The 21725-nt window shown below is 43.4% G+C and overlaps 2 protein-coding genes across 4 annotated transcripts in view; one reads left to right on the top strand and one right to left on the bottom strand.

Annotated features, from left to right (window-relative positions):
• The window catches only part of TEK (TEK receptor tyrosine kinase), an 84194-nt gene extending 82017 nt beyond the window's left edge, over positions 1-2177 (top strand). For both annotated transcript variants that reach the window (XM_014575592.4, XM_006127248.5), the window contains 2 exons: positions 357-456; positions 809-2177. In XM_014575592.4, coding sequence (XP_014431078.3) covers positions 357-456; positions 809-883 — 175 coding nt within the window. In that variant the 3' untranslated portion in view covers positions 884-2177. The remainder of the gene's footprint in view (positions 1-356; positions 457-808) is intronic.
• A 4854-nt stretch (positions 2178-7031) lies between these two features.
• The window catches only part of LOC102459008 (RNA exonuclease 1 homolog), a 38609-nt gene continuing 23915 nt past the window's right edge, over positions 7032-21725 (bottom strand). Inside the window, exons 12-16 of one of the 2 annotated variants that reach the window (XM_075931458.2) lie at positions 16472-16579; positions 15358-15473; positions 14343-14481; positions 13161-13281; positions 7032-8117 (exon numbers count right to left, since the gene is read on the bottom strand). In XM_075931458.2, coding sequence (XP_075787573.2) covers positions 8026-8117; positions 13161-13281; positions 14343-14481; positions 15358-15473; positions 16472-16579 — 576 coding nt within the window. In that variant the 3' untranslated portion in view covers positions 7032-8025. The remainder of the gene's footprint in view (positions 8118-13160; positions 13282-14342; positions 14482-15357; positions 15474-16471; positions 16580-21725) is intronic. The other variant, XM_075931460.2, reaches the window with a different exon arrangement.

Below are 21725 nucleotides of genomic sequence, written 5' to 3'. Positions count from 1 at the left end.
GAGGGAGTGTCTAGTAAGATTTTCAGGTGGTGAAGCACTGCTTCTGTGGCACCCACTGCTCCACGTTTTGTGAAGTGAACTTGTTCCAGGAGGACTGGAAGGAGGGGAAGGGAGTGTGGCCAGAGAGAACATCCACATTTATGATCACTGGCTCCTACCTGTCTTTTCTTGCATAAAAAAATCTGGCTAGTGTAGGCATCAAATTCTCAGCATAGCTCTAAGATCTGATTGGTGGAATTCTTAGACAGCTGTTTGAAAATTGGAGCCTTAAAAATGGTTTTAATTTGGAACCTGCATTCCTTATGTTCAAAGATATTCTTCCAAGTAATCATGAGTTTTGTGTCTGATTTTTAAAGATATGACCTAATGAGACAGTGTTGGCGGGAGAAACCATATGAAAGGCCATCATTCGCTCAGATCCTGGTGTCACTGAACAGGATGTTAGAGGAACGAAAGGTAAGACGGAATAGCTGCACTAGTGTGAAGTCCAAATGGTAGATAAGGGGTCTTTTGGAAAAGGCTTTATTTTCCGAAAGATCCGCGTCTAGCCTGGCACTTTTTTCCAGCAAAGCTCCGAGCTGGAAAAAAGCGGCAGCCATTTTTATGCTAATGAAGCAGGGGGGATTTAAATCCCCGCTTCATTTGCAATTGCGATATGTCTAATTTGCATCTCTTTTATGAAAAAGGGATGCAGTCTAGACACAGCCTGAGGGTATTGCAAACACAATATCCCTCAATAATTTCAGCACAGTTTGGTGCACTTGAGAAAAAAATACACCACTTACTTCAACCTCCCTTATTCTTTCAGACATATGTGAATACCACGCTGTATGAGAAATTTACATATGCAGGCATTGACTGTTCTGCTGAAGAAGCTGCTTAAAACAGAAGAATCTTCATCTATTGAGTATCCATTAAACAAACTAAAAGCTCAGCCTTTGGGGGGGGCACAGAATGTGATATTCTGTGGTGAAGTGTGTATAGCTCTCTTGTATAATATTGTTTAACTACAGGTAGCTTTGTGTATACCTTACAGTAAGCTCTGCCTCCATAGACTGTAGGAGTGTATATACTGTTTTGAGTAGGGATGGGCTTACGTCATAAATTCTGAGATACATCTCACACACAATAGTATTTTTTGGAGGGAAACGTGCAGTTCTTAATGTAAGTAGCCCATTCACATTGCTGCTCTAGGTGTTTTCCAAGAGTTATTGTCAATAAATTCAATGTCGTTAGCTAAATTTTATGGTGATCCTAACACATTTTGTGTGAGTGCTACAACAGTGCTATGTCTCCAAAGAACACACATCAATGCTGTTGCATTACCAAAAAACACTGCAAAGAAAGGAAATCAGCAATAAAAGTGAGCTCTGAAAATAATTTGTTGCTAGAACCTTTGAATAAGCTGACCTCTATGCAATAAAAACAACGGCAAATTTGGGGTTTTATTTGTCAATTTAATTGCCAATTTCTATATTAAATAGCAATGTTTAACTTGATAACTATGTAAGAGTGGTGTTATTTTAGAAAGCCACAGGGAGTTTATCGTACGAATGGACATTCATAAATTATTTCATACTATAAAATGCATTTCTAAAAGTCACTTTGGCTGTAAGTGCAGCTTTTGCACATTTGGATCTAATGATGACTACAGATCGTTTCTTCATTATGAACAGATATGGTTCACCTCCTTGCTGTGACCACCCTATTCCTCGTGTGCCTGGCTGTAGTTTACTGTGTGGCCTTTAACAAACAATGTACAAAGCCTAACATTTCAGTATAATGGCTTTTATCATTCGTGCATTTGACAACTTAAATCCAGATGCTTGTTGTCAGCTCGAGATTTTTAATTTGAATTACCACTCAATCCATGGGTGGCAAGTATAATAGACCAGGGAGGTTAATCTTCCCTGTCACCACCACCACTGCAGATCACCGCTGGGTGATAGTAGCCCCCTCGATTTTACTTTCCCTGCTCTGTCCCTCCCTCAAGGCTCCCAGCACCTGCTGCTGCTGGTTGATGAGTCTTCCTCCACTCCATGAGCCTCCCCACTTATGGTGGTTCCTGCTGCTTGCCCATGAGGATGGGAGAATGAGGAGGGACATGGTGAGCCAGTGATGACGGATCCAGCAGGGGAGTGAGGAGGTGAGGCAGACTGGGAAGGGGGAGACAGCAGATGTGTGGCAGGCTGGGGAGGGAGGTGGTGTGCAGCCAACTGGTGGGGGGGAAGTGATGGGTGGTTGGGAAGAGGGCGAGTGTGAGTGTGAGTGAGTTGAGTGTGAGTGAGTGGTGGGGTCTGGCTAGGGTTGCCAACTTTCTAATAGAAAAAACAAACAAACATTCGTTGCCTCCTGCTTCCCATAGTCCCTGCTCCTGCCATGCTCCTTTCTCCATGGCCTCCCCTACGCCCTGCCACAAGAACCCTTCCCTTTCTCAATCGCTCTCCTCCACCCTCAATCATGTTCAGGCAGGGAGACGGGTGCAGAAGAGCGCTGAGGATTGTGGTTGGGTTGTGGGTGCTGGAGTAGGGCTGGGGATCAGGTGTTCAGAGGTGCAGGAGGGGTTTGGAGTGTGAGTGGGGTGAAGCGGAAACTGGAAGGGGAGGACACTTCATTTGCTGCCCATAGCTCAGCCTTAATAAGAAAATGAATGCTAGGCTATAGTTTCGATTATAAGGTCATGCACATTATTTTTCAAGGTAGCTGTTTAATAGATTTAAAAATATAGGGGTGTGTGTGTGTGTGTGTATAAATATATATAGAGAGAGAGAGAATATATTGTAGCCTATAAAAGTCCAGTAAGCTCATGGACTCATTGTGCCAGGGACTTTTGAAACGGAGAGGAAGGGATGGGCCCTGTCCTGAAGAATTCACAAGCCAGACAGCTAAAGTAGCCAAAAAAATTATCATCCCACTTTACAGCTTGATGGGGAAATACCATATAGCAAGCTCTGAAAAAGACTCTACAGCTTGCACCTGAGTCCCAGGTCAGTGCTTTGACCACATGTGCATTGCTCCCATTTACTTTTTTAAAATACCAATTAAACGCAAAACCTAGACCCATGTTCAATGTTCATATGTGTAGAACAGACAACTACATGAAATCTATGTGGGTGAGAGAGAAGGGGCTTTAAATGTCATGTTCAAGGTAGCAATTCCCTGCTGCAAATATTTGTGTGTACTTCAATTTTTTTGATTAAATCACAATTTTACAAAAATGTTCCCCCCCGCACCCCGAGTTCTGCTAAGGCCACAAGCATTACAGTTCTAGTGGTGGAGTGAATGTACCCCAACTCACTAAAGAGGAACTTTATTCCAGCCTGGGCTAAAGAAGGGGGAACTACATTTGTAGCTCCCCCCTGAGAAGGTATAATAGCTGCATCACTGCACAGGGTGACTGTTAAAACAAACCAGGGCTAAAAGCAAATGAAGAGCGGAGTAGACTATCACCATGCTTCATTTACATAATTAATTAGCAGCCATTTTTGCACAAGAGGCTTTTGTACAAAAAGGAACTGTGTAGACAGCTCCTTTTTGTGCAAAAGCCTCTTGTGCAAATATGGCTGCTAATTAATTATGCAAATGAAGCAGTTCATTTTCATAAGATTTTGCAGAAGGCGGCTGCAATATAGATGTAGCATAAGTGGCTTTATGTAAACTTATTAAAGGTTGCTGAGGTGTATATATAATTACATTTACAAACCAAATTTCAGGGCTATTTATATTGAGTCATATGATTGTTTTTTAAACCATGTTACTGACCCTATATGCATTTAACATTCCCGGGGGAGGGAGGCATGACTGAAATATTTCAAGGCCTTGCACAGCTCACACATCTAATTAAACAAACATCTCCTTTCCCCTGTTCCATTGAAGTCTTTCTCGCCTCTAACAATGTATCTCTGGCCATCTTTTTTTTTTTTTTGGTATAGCCCATTTTTAGATTTTGTTCAGTTTTTCTGAGACAGATTTTTGACACCTGTTGCTTTGTTATGTAAACAAGATTGATTAGTGCTACCAACAGCCTTTTCAAAGTTGAGTGAGGAGTTTCATTTAGAAGGTGCAAGCCTCCATTCCACATCATGCAAAGAACTGAGGTAGCGTTTTAAAGCCAAGGAATTGTATACATAGAAATACTGTTGCTGGCACAAGTCCAACCACCACACACTCAAGGTGACAGTTTGATTTTAAAACCGGTATCAGCTACTAGAAGGGGCTTTGCACTGTGAAAAGTTTTAATTAGGGAGCTAGGAACAAGCAAAGAGAGCTGAATCATAGGGCTAGAAGAGACCTCAGGAGGTCATAGGCTATGCCCAAACTGGTGCCTTCTCACGCAAAAACTCTTTTGTGGAAGAGTTCTGCAAAAACTCTTCCAGAAGAGAGCATCTACACTGGCATGTGCTTTTCCACAAGAGGGCTACGTCTAGATTGCATCCCTTTTACAAAAAAGGGATGCAAATTAGATGTATCGTAATTGCTAATGAAGCAGGGATTTAAATCTCCCCCGCTTCATTAGCATAAAAATGGCTGCCGCTTTTTTTCAGCACGGAGCTTTGCCAGAAAAAAGCGCCAGTCTAGACACGGATCTTTCAGAAAATAAAGCCTTTTCCGAAAGATCCCTTATCCCTTATTTTAAAAAAGGGATGCAATCTAGACATAGCCGAGATGTGCTTTTGCGCAAGAGCATCCATGCCAGCGTAGACTCTCTCTTGCACAAGAAAGCTCTGATGGCCATTTTAACCATAGGGCTTTCTTGCGCAAGAAATTCATGTTGGCTGTCTATAGTAGCCTCTTGCGCAAGAACAGTTGCGCAAAAGGGCTTATTCCTGAGTGAGAGTGTCAGAGTTCTGGTGCAAGAAGCCCTGATTTCATACATTAGAATGTCAGTTTACTTGCGCAGGAACACGTGGCCAGTGAAGACAGGCAGCAAGTTTTTGCGCAAGATCGCGCCAGTGTAGACACAGCCATCGAGTCCAGCCCCTGCCCAAAGCTGGCCCAATCCCAACTAAATCAACCCAAGACTTAAAAAAGCTCCAGAGATGGAGATTCCACCACCTCCCTAGGTGACACATTCCAGTGCTTCGCCACCCTCCTGGTGAAATAGTTTTTCCTAATATCCAACCTAGACCTCTCTCACTGGAACTTGAGCCCATTGCTCCTTATTCTGCCATCCATCACTATTGAGAACAGCCTCTCCCCCTCCTCTTTGGAACCTCCCTTCAGGAAGTCAAAGGCCGCTATCAAATTTCCCCCCACCCATCCTCCTCCTCTTCTACAGACTAAATAGGTCCAAGTGTCTCAGCCTCTTTCAAATAAACTACATAGATGCATGGTGTTTTTACTTTGGAATTTGAAGCAGAAACATTTTAAATGTTGATTGTATGTAAACAGGTGGACAGGAATGTTAGATATCATGTAATTGAAGTGTCACGTAACTGCATGAAATCTTAGCAGTTATATGACTATTTGATAGTGCCCAGGGCAGAGTTAATAGCCAGTGTGCTCCCAGGGCCCCCACCTCCACTGCTTCTCTGACACAGCAGCAGGCAGTGGCAGATGGGAGCTGGTCCACCAGGGGAGCCAGTTTGAAAACCAGCAGCCACACTCCACAGACGGTCCTAAAGCCCCAGCAACACAAGCTCATTTGGGGCAGCAGCCCATCTGCAGAGGTGGGGGGTGCATGTGTGCCATGCTTCCCACAGAAAGGGGCTGCTGCTGCCGGCCAGACTCTGTCCATGGTAACCTGGGATACCAACAGAGGCTGCTTTGAAGCAGCAGGAGGGGTAGAGTGGATTGACGGAGATAGCTTCCTACAGGGAGCCTGCTTTGAAAGCTGACTTCCCACACATATTAGTCCACTCATCCTCTGTACTACTTCCTCTCTATCAGAGGCACCAGCTCCTGCTGTCTCCTCTCCCCTCCCCATTACTGCCTGTGCAACAGAGGCAGCAGGAGGGAAGGGGGACAGCATGCTTGTAGTCGACAAATTTAACTGATAAGCCAAGCCTTATTGACATGCCCAGTGGAGGGGACACCCAGCTGCTACATTTGCATATGGTTTTTAAAGAAATTTTACGGACAAATGACATGGTTCTCCTTGCTCTTTCATAGAGATTTGAAATAAGAGTGCATTTAGCACTTACTTCAGTAAATCTGAAGCATAATGAAAAATGGCAGAATTGGTAAAAAAAATTCTATGTTAGTTTTATGCACCTTACAGTAGAGCAGAGTAATGAACTGATGGATCAACCATACATCTCATTTGGAATTGGGACTATGAGACTACATAATGCAGCAAGCAAAACAGAAAAAGCGCATACACAGTACACAACTGCTATAAGATTTTAAAAAAAGATTTGGCAATGAAAACTTCTCTCCATTGTGCCGATTATTTTCAGAAATAACAGCATTGCACAAGAGGGTTTTTTTTGTGCAAGGAGAGGCAGTGTAGACAGCTCCTTCTGGTGCAAGAGCCTCTTCTGCAGAAATGGTGGTTTATTAGACATGCAAATGAGGCTCAGCACTATTCCACACAGGCTCATTTACATATTTCTCACCCAAGAAGCCGCAACTGTAGACATAGCCAGTGTGTTTAGTTTGCTAGACCAGAACATGTCTGCAGGTATCTGGAAAAAATCTACATTTTGTTTCCTCGTTATTAAGTGGTCTCCCAATTTACAGCAAGCTTAATTTACAATACAGTACAAACTTTGAGCAGTGACACATTGCTGGAAATAATATAGTTGAGCTCTTTTACAGGAAACTTCCCATGTTTTCATTAGTTAAGTGTATTTCGCATTTAACAGTTTTTTCTAGCAGGTACTTAACCTTGTACTGAATTAGAATACAGTTTTACTGCACCTCCTCTGCACAAGTGCTCACATTTGTGGTCATTTTTTCCCTTCACATTATTTCATTAATCTTTAAGTAAAATTGCACTCTACAAGGCTCAGTTTGACCTATAATACTGAAAGGACTACAAATTGCTTCATCACGTGCTCTCGCCCCAGAAAGGAAGAATTCACACCACATACACTTGCACAAGTTTAATATTTTGTAGATTAGCACTTCCAAAATCAAGTTAGCACTACAGCAGTAAATTATGGATCAGATTTTTGGAAGCACATTTATACCTTGAATTCAAACTGAAGAAAAAATTGTAGCTTTGAGGAATAAGTGGCCAACATGTCCTCTGAAGTAAAGAACAACATCTTTAATTTGGATTTTTGGTATAGGCTGATTATTGTAACTGGCACAGCTTACTGCTCTTTTTAGCTATTCATTTAAAAAAAAGTGACTTTACCAAACACCTTTATCAAGCAAGGTTAACAGAACAGGTCAAAATAAAAGATAAATCATTCATTTCTTCATAAACAAGCGTACATATTAAAGGTAAGCCCAACTTTTGCTCTCCCTTTTAGATGTATTTGACTTTTTTCCCTTGAGAAACACTGACATAGGTGAGAAGACTGTCAAGTTTCTGCACTTTATTGCTTTTCTGAACTACTCTTTGGTGTGGAGGGAAAGGGGGTGGAGAAGATGGGTAAAAGAGTAGAAAATTAACTTTCCACGTGTGATTTGCAGACCATAGCGGTGGCACTTCAGTTTAAAGGGAGATCAAACAGAGGTGTTTTTTGGTATTATAAGCAATAATTTGGTGCAAATTTTAAAAACTGAAAAACCAAGCTTTTGGTTTCTTACTGTTCAAATCATCGTCATAGTAAAGCCATTAGTAAGTACAGAAGCAACCGCAAGCCCCACTCAATCACATTTTTTACACTGAACAAAAACCATGTATGTACTACCAAACATCCAAAGTTAAACAAGTACATAAAAAAATCCTTGACTGTGAGCATATTCCATTGAATAGTAAATATATTACCGGGGGGGGAGGGGTATCTTGGCAGTATTAGTAATGCTTTTGTGGTAGCACCCACTGATTGCAACACGCACAGAGAGGTTAATACTGAAACATTATGGAAGTGGCAGTGGCTTCAGGCTGATTACACCATTCTTGAAGAAAAATCACCATTTTCTGCCCTTCGTATCCTCCTTTACTTTCCAAAGCATCAGTTCCATACAAGCAACAGCATCTTCACTAGAATCATGACCACCAACTAGGAAAGAACAAAATATATTCATATATTTAGGGTAATAAGCTGCTACATTAAGTATCACAGAAATAGATACAGTAGAGCATGTGTTCCCAAACTGGGGGGGTGCCCCCGGGGGCATGAAGAAATTCCAGGGGGGTGGGAGACAACCAGCCCCTCCGAAGTTGTGCTGATATTTTTGGTTTTTAGCACCACTTAGTTCTTTTTTTTTTGCTCAACAAGTTGCTATTGGGGGGGAGGGGCGTGAGGGTTTCTCAAAAATCAAAAAGGGGGTGTGATGCAGAAAAGTTTGGGAACCACTGCAGTAGAGGAAAAGAACAGAGCCAACATTCAGAAAAAATAAATTTTTAATAGTGACTGAGGAGCACTAGCCTTCACTACAAGCTAATAAACTATAGGATGGAAAACTAGCAACATATCAAAATATGTACATGAACCTGGGACATTTATGAGCACACTGTGTAAACAGATATTGCATTTAAACTAGTTTAGTAGCAAAAGGAATTAGACACTGAATGAGACAATGGAACAACGAGAAAGATCCGAAGACAAAAAGCTCTCTAGAAAGATGATGCTGCAAAATTACGTGACAGCGTGAGTGTTATTGGCATGACCTCAGACTTATTTGCCTATCATTTGTGAGAAAGCATCCTCAGTACATAGATAAATGAAATTCCCACTGAAAGATCTTAAGGATACAGCCTTGAAAAAAATTGCTGCTACATAGTAATCTTGCATATGCAGTTTGTTATGGCTCCTGTGTCATTTACACATCTATCAGACAGCAGGACCAAACCTGGAGCTGTTGCAGGAAACCAGTGACAAAGTTGAAATTTATTGTATCGATATTTCACTAAAATGGAAGAACTACTTCATAGGGAGTCAAGGTAGTGCTCCCTGATCTTAAGTGATTTTAGTAGAATAGAACAAAATTTGGAATGTACTCTTATGTGGGGAAAAATAATTAAGTCTGGCATTCACCAAATACATATGCCTCTATTGTATCCTGTCTCAGCTCCACATTGCACAGCTGAGTATTTTTGCAAGTCTACTTTAAAAATGAAAAATTCCAGTGGAAAGGTAGGATAGAATGTACTCTTTTACAGTAAAACTAGACATATCTGCCTCGCTCAGAATGAAAAGTTCAACACCGGGCCTTAGCAGTAATAAAACATCTTGCTGGGAAAGTGAACTCTGACAACAGCTAGGGCCAAAATTAACAATAAAAGTTCTATACAAATTAATGAATTCTCCCCTCCAAATCCATAGCTCCTATTGATTTAAGGTGTTCATGCCTGTTTTAGGACAGTTTTGTCATTAACATTTTTTTAAAAAAGTGAGTCTTTTCCAGTGGCTGGCAATAAGCTTTTCAGAAAGGTTAGGAGGCTGTAAAATTGATTCCTTTTCCAGTCTTCCTTGAAGCAATTAAACTAGCTGAACACATATCCTATTTGTCCTTCAGAACCTGCAGGCAGCCATTCTTTTTCCTCATCTTTGACATTTCCATCTGGTAGTACGGAGTGGTATAGTTGATGGGGGATGTTGTCCAAAGCAGACAGAACTGTTGGGTGTATTGTTCAAAGTCATAGTGTCATGCAACAGGAAAGAGCACGAGCCACCTGCATGGGTGCTGCTGAGGCAAAAAGTCTGACAGTTGTGCTAGAAACAAGCTTTAAACAACTTTTTTTCAACTAGAATATGGTGCCATCATATGTGTAGAGAAAATACAGATCTAGGGAAAGTGATACAAGTACAAATGAAAGGAGTGAATATAAATTTAAGAACATGAGCTAGTTTGTTTTTGTATAACACCTGCTCAACTCACTGAAATGGCAAAGTTTCCCAGGTGCCTCTGGGCCCTTTAAAATTGCCCATGGGCAGCAGGGGAGAGACAGGCCTGAACTTTAGTGGAGCCAGGCCAGGAATATTCCAGAAGCTGGACTATGAGCCTATGTGACTCACCACTCCTGATAGAGATCAGGAGTAGAACTACTATACTCAATAAAACTATTATATGGAAAATAAATATTGTTGACTAAGAAAGTAGTTCAGGATAGGACTGAACATTTCAACACTAGCATGCCTTTGGATACTGTAAAACAAGTGGTGTCTAGAGCTAGACACCTCATATTAAGACATTACCTGCCTTGAAGTGCTTACAATTGAACACTGGGCATGACAGAGTAGGCATAAAATCAAGAAGATCATGTCATTACTCTAGTTCAGTGCTTCCTAAATGGTGTTCACAGAACCCTGGGGTTTCGAAGAGAAAATAAGGGTTCAGTGAAAAAATTCCATTACAGTAACATTGTACGATTAATTGTACAAAAATAATTAATATGTAAGCATGTGTGTTTGCCACGATAAGTGTCCCTGTGTAATGCCAGCTTAGCCATAGTGGGGATGATGTCACTATTCAGTGCTGATGTCCATATATTAGACTTATTAGGGGTTCCACAAAATTCTTTTGAGTTTAAAAGGTTCCGTGGCCAAATAAAATTGGGAGAGGCTGCTCTAAGTTAATTATGTACAGAGATTCTATTTAATTACCTAATATTAAAATGTTTTTTAATAGCTAGAGATTCATATTTTGTAAGCACCACTGAAATTTTAAGTCAAGAAAACTACAGGCAATCCCCAACTTACGCGGATCCGATTTACGTCGGATCCGCAGTTACGAACGGGGCTCACCCCGGAGGACACGGACTGCGGGACCTCGCAGTCCTGCCGCCCGTGTACTCTGGGGCTTTCTTCGCATCTCCCTGGTCTGCAGACCAGGAAGACACGGAGCAAAGCCTCGGGGGAAGCCGGCAGCGGGACAGCCCACACGCCCCGCGGCTGTCCCGCTGCTGGCATCCTCAGAGGCTTTGCTCCCCGTCTCCCTGGTCTGCTGGTCTCCAGCAGACCAGGGAGACTGGGAGCAAAGCCATGGAGGACCCAGGCGGAGGGACCGCGGTGCGTCTCGGTCCACCGCCCGCATCTTCCTGGTCTGCTGGGGTGGGGGGGGGGGGGGCGCAGCTAGTACACCCCCCCCCCCCTCTCCCAGCAGACTAGGCTTTTCTCCAGACACCTGTGGCAGAGCAGCTGGGGCGCTGCCGGTTGGTCCCGCAGTGCCGCTCTGGGCGCTACTGGAGCAACCCGGCAGCACCCCAGCTGCTCTGCCCCAGGCGTCCCCAAGTCAGCTGGTGCTGAAACTGACCAGCGCTGACTACAGGAAGCCCGAGGCAGAGTTGCTCTGCCCTGGGCTTCCTGGAATCAGCTGCTGATCAGTTTCAGCAGCAGCTGACTTGGGGTTCTTAAGTTGATTCTGTATGTAAGTCAGAACTGGCGGTCAGTTTCAGCAGCGGCTGAATCTGGACACCAGTTCCGACTTACATACAGATTCAACATACAGATTCAACTTCAGAACAAACCTACCATCCCTATCTTGTACGTAACCCGGGGACTGCCTGTATACATAACAATTTAATGGAAACTTGTTCATTATGTAGAACTGAAGCCAAGGAATGTGAGATCATAGAGTGAGTAACTTTGGGGAACATTTTTCTTTGTTTAGTTGAAGGCTTTCCTTTCTAGGTGCAATCAGTTGCGAATAAGGAGCCTTTCAGATGGGGAATTTGAGTGCAAGTGCATTCAGGTACAAGTTAAACCTATACTAACTTTGATCTCAAATCTTCTGGGCCAATTAGTTTAGCCAAAAAATGTCTGACGACAATTATATTTTAAAAAGGAGAACTGTAGCCATAAATGACATCCATTTTTATTGTCCTCAACTGTTTCCAGAGTCAAACACTTACACTGGAAAAAAACTGCAGGTTGTGACAAATGAGACCCTTCAAGATTTATTTTTAAGAAGAGAGTGTATTGGCTTCAGTTGCTGCCAAAAATCTTGCACCTCATTCTACTCATTCGAGGTACAATCCACTAGCACAGCTTCCATGCATTGTTGCAGTTCAAAGATTATGCCTGCTTTTTAAGAATCTCATTTTTGCCCCTTCCCCCAAACATTCCACTGGGAATGCAATGCAGCAAATGGAATCACTCTGAAAATGAGACCTGATTATCAGTCAAGACAGTATTTGAAGAACTCTTTAAAAAAAGCTAAATGCAGACCTGCTAGTCCAAAGTACTGTAGACAGCTTCAATTAAAAAAAAATACAAAACCAACCAAGTGTGTGCCCAAGTATTCAATAGTGGTTTCATTTAGATGGCTAATGTACAATTACTTCTATGGAATAAAATGAGATGTGAAGTACACATCTACTGTGTATGCAATTTTACTGAATTTTCTTTTAAAGCACAACTGAGCAATTCATTCATAACTGAAATCCAATGAAATTAAGGATAATATTTTGTATTCTAACAAAAGGCCTTGTATGTCATGTCTCTCAATAGCATGTGTGTTTAAAACATGCACATAAAATATTGGTCAGCTGTAATCTATTACATTTTCCATTTTGCTTCTTGGCCATTTATTTTAACTTTCTCAAATTGATTTTTACCCTTTAGTTATAGATAGCATGATTTCCTTGCTCATATGTTTCTACACATTTGATACATATCTAGGCTTTGCAAAAAGATTTTTATTTAAAAAACTGAAGTCACTGTTATAACTCTTCCTTCTAGGAGAGAAAAATACTAAACTACTGAATATTGACTTGAAAATTGGACAAAGTAATCCTCCAAAATAACTGACATGTGCCTAGATGAAAATAAGTGAAACAAGTACACAAGTTGCACTTTGGGAGCTATTACCCACTTCAATCATGGGAGAGAAAAATCGAGAGGCGTTTAATGTAAAGTGCAATTTTGAACAAGATTCTATATCTTAATTTATGAAATTATGAATGTCAGTTATTAAACTGGTCATCTATACTTGCAGTATTTTATGTAATACTATAATGAACACTGCAGTAACTTCACCTAAGACTAAGTTAGCAAGTTTAAGAGCAACAACTGTACTATTAAATTGGTTGTTGCTTGGTATTTGTCCTTTTATTATACAAATTACCACTGACTTATATAGATACTAAAATAGGCTCCTACCATCATCCTGAATAATTCGTCTGAGGTAATCAGCCATTAGGTTTCTAAGTGCTCTTTTGTGAGGCAAGCCTAGCCGATGAGGAAACACAACTGCCGTGTCCACAATAGTGTTATGAATTAGCTGTAAAAAAAACCACAGCAGTGATCTGCATTAAATACATCCATGATCAGAAGTCCAATCACATTTTCCTTTAATAAAACTGTACTTACGTCTCATGGCTGAAGTACTACCTGTCATTAAATAACTTAGAAGCGGGTTATGCAATTGAAGCCCTAAACTTCTCATCCTTGATTTCTTTTTCTTCATGCTATTCCTGTTCTGTGTATTATCTGGTCTTATTAGATTGTAAATGCTTATGAACAGGGGCTCTCTGTTATGCAAAATGTTATGTGTATTTGTTAATTTATATAGTCCATCAGCTCTTTTAGGACACAAGCCAATAGTTTTCATTTATGTTCCTGCCAGACAACAGTACAAAAAGCACATTAAGTTCATAAAAAATTTGCTTCTGAATGTTAATGGAAGTTACTCCCTACTAGGACTGCCAAACAGTTGTGTTTTATTTGACTGAAATCTTCTACTGAGTACTAGTGCCTTTCACAGATTTAAATATAATTCATTTAAGTCTGATAAAGTTCTGACTGTTGGAAACCTGAGTATTGGATGCAAAGCAAAAAGTTATGTTTACTAATGCTTGCTTCAGCAGTGATTCAGTACAAATATATGCACATTCAAAGGTGTACTGACTGCTTTAATTATAAAGCAATTGGTGAACTCACAGGAGTTTGTTAAAAAGGCAATTACATATTTCCTCCGTTTAACAAGAAAAATATAATACAAGGGCTATGTGAAACTGTACAGTTAAGAGCACACACAAAAATCAAGAGGAAGAGTGAAATTTTCAGCAACATTTACTTGCTTGTATTGTGTCTATGTATTTGTAGCTTTCTGTATCTAAGTATGAAATGAGTAGCCTTCATACCACCCTCATAATACACGATAAACTACAGCATATGTAACACTGCCAAAAATCTTAATGCTGATTTACCACTTTATTAATTGGGCACCATTATATCCTGAGATAAGTATAGTTCTGAAAATCAGTAGCTTTGAAGTTAGCGACAGCTCATGTTTTTAAAAAAAAAATTGTAAAACTCAGAACTAATCCTGAATTTTTTTACCTTGAGAGCAAATAAATCATTTTCTAAGCTGTGTCCAATTAAAATAGTATCATCACTGAACAAGTTTAGCAATATTGCCTGCACATCCCGAATAGAAGATGATGTATTTTTCAAGTCCTCTTCTGTCACTCCAGAAAATCTGAAATAGATTAAAGAGCTTTAGTAAGTGAGATATAAATGAAGTAAATGGTAAAAGGTGGTCTCTGAATTCCTTTCTGTAGTATTCAGATTAAGTATAGTCAACTTCAGAAACACAAGACAATAGATCAATTTTTATTTCCCTCTCCAGGATAATGAGGTTTGGTCCGGTTTTCAGAAAAACTACTGTGACAGCTAATTGCAGACTGTCCAAATAAGCTAGGAATGAAGGAGGATTAGGGATATTGCGAGGACAGAGGCACCGACTACTTAAGAGACTGAGGCAAGAAATCACAGATTGAGTATTTTCTAGGCAGCTTCTGACTCCTCTTTGATAGTGAATCAGAAGGTAAAAAATAAAAGCCTCTAAAAAGGTTGCCTTGTCTTAAGACATTTGCTGCTACTTCAGCGAAGACAGAAATCAAAAACTTCAGAACTGAGTGCATGAGGATCCTGAGAAGGTTGGAGCCAAAAAGCTTTTGCATCCAGGATGTATGCCTCTTGCTACCAGGTGGAGAAAGGACAGATTCTGCATTAATAGCAGCCACATTTCATCAAATCTTACTCCAGCATATTTTAAAGTTTATTTAATGTTGTGAAGATTCAGAGAGGGATCTGAAAAATCCCTACATTTTTAAGTGAAGTCACATGAAAATATAATTTGGGGGAGAAACAAGGAAAACATATATACTGTAGAAAATATTTTAAGTTAAAGGATAGTCAATAGTTTTGTATTCAAGTTTACCTCCAATAAAGCAGAAGAAACAGCTTCAAAAAGAAAATATATACTGAACTTCTCAGAAGCAAGTTTTATTCAATTAAAATCAACACTATGAATGAGGGTACTATCTTCAAATGGTTTTTAAGAGACGCATACCTAGTATTATAGTCTATTATTTCATTATCTGGTTTAACAAGTGTATTGTAGGCAACCTGTAGGTTGGAATCAACCACGGTCACTCTAATAAGTTCCAGACCTTGTGTTGTGTAACACTAAAAGAAAAACAAAACAAGAGTTAAATAATGATTTAGAATGGGTCACCTCTATGCCTTTTTGTTCTTCACACAATATATGCAACATGAAGGAACCAAACATACTGTGCACAGGGCTGCTGAGTGAGTGTGTGGGGGGGAGGGGAGAAAGGGAGAGAAGAGACATAAGGCATGAAGCTGCCAAAACTACTACTGTGGAGCAGCAGTGGCCAGAGTCCTGGGCCCTCTAAATTGCCACAGGAGCCCTGGAGAGCATGGGTGGGCAGTGCTGAAAGGCTGGCTGGAGAAGCCTAGCTCCCAGCTCTGCCCCTTCTGTCTAAGACTGCACTTTTCCAGATCTCCCTTCCCCCCTGCCCCCAACCCTGCACTTAAGGTCTGGCAATTCTGTTAATCTGGATAAATAATTGTGTCTTTCTTGCAGCCACACTTAAATTGTTTTTCCCTTACAAGATAGCAACACATTACGACAACTGTTAAGTTTGTCTACACTGATTTCATTTCAATCTTTACTTAAGGAATGAACAGTCTTTGGAGGTCATACCAGTCACGTTTTATTTAAACAATACACCCTCTCTCCGAGTTACAGCCTCTCTCAGAGTTACGAATGAGTTACAGACCAAACACTCGGCCGTAACTCGATCCTTTCGAAATTCGGACCCCATTGAATTACACACAACCGCGCTGTTCGTAAGCACGGGTTGTGTTCATAATTCAGGGACCGCCTTTACGACCGCTCCATGGAAGCTTTGGTCGTAAGTGCGAACGGTCGTAACTCGACCATTTGCAACTCAGGGAGCGGCTGTATTAAACAGTCGCCAATTCTGTATCATCCGTCAGACAGAATGCATCCAGGTCAGCTCAAATCTTAATGAAAACTTAGTCCACCACTTTTTATTATTAGAACAGAATTACACATTTCCTACAAAGCAACACTCAAAAGTTGCAGTAAATGTTTGGATTGAGCTGAAATATTTCAAGAAACTTAAAGTTAACCATACCATCTCACAGTCGAGTGCAAACACACCATGATTTCCATCAGCTGGCAGTTTGCTAAATGTCTTCACAAAGCCTTCTAGGTTCTCCTTTCGGCCATCATGGACATGGAGCTGTAAAGTTTCCATTAGTATTAAAATGTGATTAATGTCTTACTATTACGCCAGCAAATCCTCATAGTACAGACACAATCTATACTCATGGAAGAGGTTTTTCATATCAGTGTAGGACAGTATATCTCCTCATCCAAACTTAGCTAGATCAAGGAAAACATTTTTCCATCAAACTAGCTGCATCAACACTGGGTGGTTTGGTCAGCATAGCTGTGACATTCACTGGAGTGGATTTTCACATTTAAGCAATGTAGGTCTGTCAAACCAAATTTTAAATGTAGACCAGATGATATTCAAATTACTGATATAGACTAAATGCGATCTTTTTATTTAATACTATCCACTCAGCCTATTAAATTTTAGTACAGAAAGAAAGTTACCTTGTACAGTAACGATGGTTCTTCGAGATGTGTCCGGGTGGGTGCTCCACTCTGGGTGCTGGTGAGTCCTCGCGCCAGCGACCAGAGACTTTTTCCAGCAGTTTCTGCTGTGCCACACAGGCGCCCCAGCACCCTCTAGTGCCGTTGGGATCCTGAGGCACCTGCGCGGCGCAGCTCCTCCATTCCTTCTCTACCCACTAGAGAGCAAGGCTCCAAAGCAGGGGAAGGAGAGAGGGTAAAGGAGCACCCACGGGGACACATCTCGAAGAACCACCATTACTGCACAAGGTGAGTAACTCTTTCTTCTTCGAGTAGTCCCCGTGGGTGCTCCACTCTGGGTGACTAGAGTGATTGTCGGCTCGCGGATGTGGGTTTGGAGCCATTTGGTAGTCAGTGTGGATAGTACTGTGTGTCCCACCGGCATAGAGGAAACAATTGAAGAGGAAAGTGCATAATGTTGCGCAAATGTGTGGTCGGATGACCAAGTGGCGGTGTTGCAGACGTCCTGAAGAGGAACATTGCTAAGGAAGGCAGTCGTAGAAAACACTGCCCTGGTGGAGTGAGCAGTTATAGTTTCAGGTAAGTGTTTATCGTATAAGGTATCAAGTACAGATACAAGACGAGATCCATTTCAAAATTCTCTAAGATGAGACTGCTTGCCCTCTAGATCGTTCGGCATAAGACAAAAATAACCTAGGAGATAGACGCCAGGGTTCAGTGCGATCAACATAGAAAGCCAATGCTCTTCGGACAGAGTGTGTGCCAAGCAGCCTGGATGGGATCTGCATGCGGTTTCAGAAAAAAAAAAAAAAGACAGGTAAGTGTATTGGTTCATTAACATGGAAGGGGGAGGGCACTTTAGGGAGGAACTTCGGGTGGGTTTGGAGTATAGGCAGTCCCCGACTTACGCGGATCCGACTTATGTCGGATCCACACTTACGAACGGGGCTTTTCTCGCCCCGGAGCTCACGGGCGGCGGATCGCCACCCATGTCCTCTGGGGCGAGAAAAGCTTCTCCCGGTCTCCCTGGTCTGCTGGACCCCCCCAGCAGACCAGAGACACCCGAGCAAAGCCGCCCAGGCGGAGGGAGTCCCGCTGCCTGGGCAGCTTTGCTCGTTTGCCCCGGACCAAAGCCGCCCAGGCAGCGGGACTCCCCCCGTCTGGGCGGCTTTGCTCCTGTCCCCCTCGTCTGCTGGGGGGGTCCAGCAAAGCCACTGGACCCCCCCAGCAGACCAGGGACACCCGAGCAAAGCCGCCTAGGCGGCGGCTTTGCTCCCGGGCAAACAAGCAAAGCTGCCCAGGCAGCGGCTTTGCTCTGGTGTCCCTGGTCTGCTGGGGGGGGTTCCAGCGGCTTTGCTGGACCCCCCCAGCAGACCAGGGGGACAGGAGCAAAGCCGCTGAGCACGCCTGCAGGGGGACAGCCCAAGCGCGCCCAAGCTGTCCCGCTGCGGGTGTGCTCCGCGGCTTTGCTCCTGTCCCCCTGGTCTGCTGGGGGGGCGGGGGGTGCAGCTAGTGCCCCCCCCAGCAGACCAGGCTTTTCTTGCCTACCCCTGGGGTAGAGCAGCTGTGGGCCACCGGGTTGGTCCCGCAGCGCCGCTCCGGACCAACCCGGCAGCACCCCAGCTGCTCTGCCCCAGGCGCCCTGATTCAGCCGCTGCTGGTCAGTTTCAGCAGCAGCTAAATCAGGACGCCTGGGGCAGAGCAGCTGGGGTGCTGCTGGGTTGCTTCAGTAGAGCCAAGGAGCCGCGCTACTGGAGCAACCCAGCAGCACCCCAGCTGCTCTGCTCCAGGCGTCCCCAAGTCAGCCGCTGCTGAAACTGACCAGCGGCTGACTACAGGAATCCCCAGGCAGAGTTGCTCTGCCCCAGGCTTCCTGGAATCAGCCACTGATCAGTTTCAGCAGCAGCTGACTTGGGAACGCCTGGGTTTCGTAAGTTGAATCTGTATGTAAGTCAGAACTGGCATCCAGATTCAGCCACGGTTGAAACTGATCAGTTTCAGCAGCGGCTGACGCCAGTTCCGACTTACATACAGATTCAACTTAAGAACAAACCTACAGTCCCTATCTTGTACGTAACCCAGGGACTGCCTGTATTACTCTGTCCTTTGTGAACACTGCATATGAAGGGTCGGCCATCAAGGCTGCCAGTTCACTCTCTCTCCTGCGGGAGGTTATAGCCACCAGGAAGGTTACCTTCGTGGACAGGTGGTACCAGGAACAGGTAGCCATGGGCTCAAAGGGAGGTATTATTAAGCTTTTCAGAACGTGGTTCAAATCCCAGATATGGAGCGGTGGGCAGACAGCTGGGAAGGTGTTGAGTAAGCCCTTAAGGAAGCGCTTAGTTAATGGATTAGCAAAGAAGGATGTGCCGTCAACAGGGTGATGAAAGCTGCAATGGCAGCTGCATGGACCTTAATCGTGCTAATGGCCAGGCCTGATAGCTTCAATGAAAGTAAGTAGTCTAGAAGGATAGGAATGGGGGCAGATTCTGGTTGTGTTGAATGCGAGGCATTGTACCAATGGCAAAATCTCTTCCATTTGTACAGGTATGTTTTCCTAGTAGAATATCATCTACTATTGATCAGTATGTTTTTCACCGGCTCCGAACAGGAAGTCTCGGCATGAAGGAGCCAGGTGTGGAGATGGAGTTTGTGAAGGTCTGGATGAGCATCCTTCTGTGATTTTGTGACGGGAGATCATAATAGAGCGGGAGTGGGAACGGGTCCGTCCATCATTGCCATCTTGTGAAGGTAAGGGTACAATGTCTGCCTGGGCCATGTGGGTGCCACGAAAATGACTTGCACCTGATCTGCCATGATCTTCTTGAGGACCCTGTGCAGAAGAGGGAAGGGCAGAAAGGCATAGAGGAAGTGCGTGTTCCATGAGATGGAAAAGGCATCCCCGGGGGAACGTCTCCCTAAGGCCCCTCTGGAGCAGTAAAGATAGCATTTTCTGTTGATCTTTGTGGCAAAAAGATCTACGTGTGGTTGCCCCCAATGGAGGAAAAGTGAAGTGAGCAGGTCTGTTTATTTCCCACTTGCATTGGTCATGTCTGCTGTGACATTCAGTTCGCCTGGGAGATAGCAGGCTGTTGGGGTAACTTGGTGCATGCGAGACCAGGTCCAGAACTTTATGGCTTCTGTGCACAGGAATGGGAATCAAGCTCCGCCCTGGTGGTTAATGTAATACATGCACGTGGTGTTGTCTGTCATGATGGTGATCGCTTTGAACAATACATAGCGCACAAATCATTGACAGAAGTATCTGACTGCTCGCAGTTCAAGGAAATTGATATGAAAAGTTTGTTCCGTGAACAACCATTTGCCCTGAGCTGTAGTATTGTCCAAATGGGCTCCCCAGACCATAAAGGAGGCATCTGTGGTTAGTGTGAGAGTAGGTGGAGGAGCCTGGAAGGGAATGCCCTCCAACAAGTTTTGTGGGTCTGTCCACCAACAGAGGGATCTGAGGATACGAGGCGGGATAGCCACGGTCTTGGAGAGTGGATACCTGGAAGGCTTGTAGGATGTTGCCAGCCATGATTGAAGACTCCTCATGTGGAGCCTGTCCATTTTGACTACGTATGTCGTAGACGCCATGTATCTGAGAATTTTGGGACATTGGTGCACCGCCATGGTAGGGGTTAAGCGTGCCGTATTGATAAGCCCACGAATGGTGACGAACCTGAGTTCAGGCAGTGTGGCCTTTGCTGCCACTATGTTGAGGTAAGCGCCTACGAACTCTAACCTCTGTGTTGGCAGTAGAGAAGAAGATTTTGCATAGTTTATGTGGAACCCCCAGTTGACAAGAAAGTGCATTGTGGTGTCGGTCATGGCCTTGGTTTCGTGATAGGAGGAGCCCTTTATGAGGCAATCGTCCAAATATGGGTATATCATAACCCCTTGCCATCAGAGTGCTGCCATTACCACTGCCAGGGTTTTGGAGAAGACCCTTGGGGCAGCTGAAAGGCCAAAGGGGAGCACTTTGTACTGGTAATGTTGGGTGCCCGCTGTGAAACGTAGGAAGCGTTTGTGTGCAGGATGGACCAGAATATGAAAATAGGCATCCTGCAAGTCGAGAGCCAAAAGCCAATCGCCTTGGTCGAGTGCTGGGATTATTATCACTAAGGTAACCATCTTGAAACATTGGTAGGCGATATATTTGTTGAATCATCTTAGATCCAAAATGGGTCACCATCCTCTGTTCTTTTTCTGGGTTAGGAAGTAGGTTGAGTAGAATCCCCGACCGTGGAACTCTGGTGGCACTGGTTCTATGGCACCCAGTTGTAGAAGATGTGACACCTCTTGGTTGAGGAGGGTTTTGTGAGATGGGGCCCTGAAGAGGGATAGGGATGGGGACAGGGGGTGGGTGGGTGGCAGGCAGGCAAGTGAATGGGATAACAGCCGTATTGGATCATTCCAGGACCCATGAGTCTGATGTAATGAGGAATCATTGGTGGTAGAAGGTCCAGAGAGTGTGGTGAAACTGAAGAGTATCGGTTTTGGTCGTGTGGGAGTGGCTTTCTGGCCCTCGATGTGAACTTCAAATTTGTTTGGTCGTCACCGGCTGGTGGGTAGCTGAACGCTGCTGCTGCTGGTGTTGACGCCTACGGCGCAATAGTCTTTGTGTCTGACGGAAATCCTGTCTTGTCTGTTGCCTAAAGGGTTCTCTAGGGCATTGGTATGGTTGGTATCTGGTCCTCTTGAAGGGGGGAGTGTACATTCCTACAGTTCTGAGGGCAGTACGGGAGTCTTTCATGGAATGTAAT

This window comes from Pelodiscus sinensis, chromosome 6 (assembly GCF_052426305.1).
Source record: "Pelodiscus sinensis isolate ZL-2025 chromosome 6, ASM5242630v1, whole genome shotgun sequence".
Taxonomy (NCBI): domain Eukaryota; kingdom Metazoa; phylum Chordata; order Testudines; family Trionychidae; genus Pelodiscus; species Pelodiscus sinensis.
This window is presented reverse-complemented; position numbering and strand designations above follow the sequence as displayed.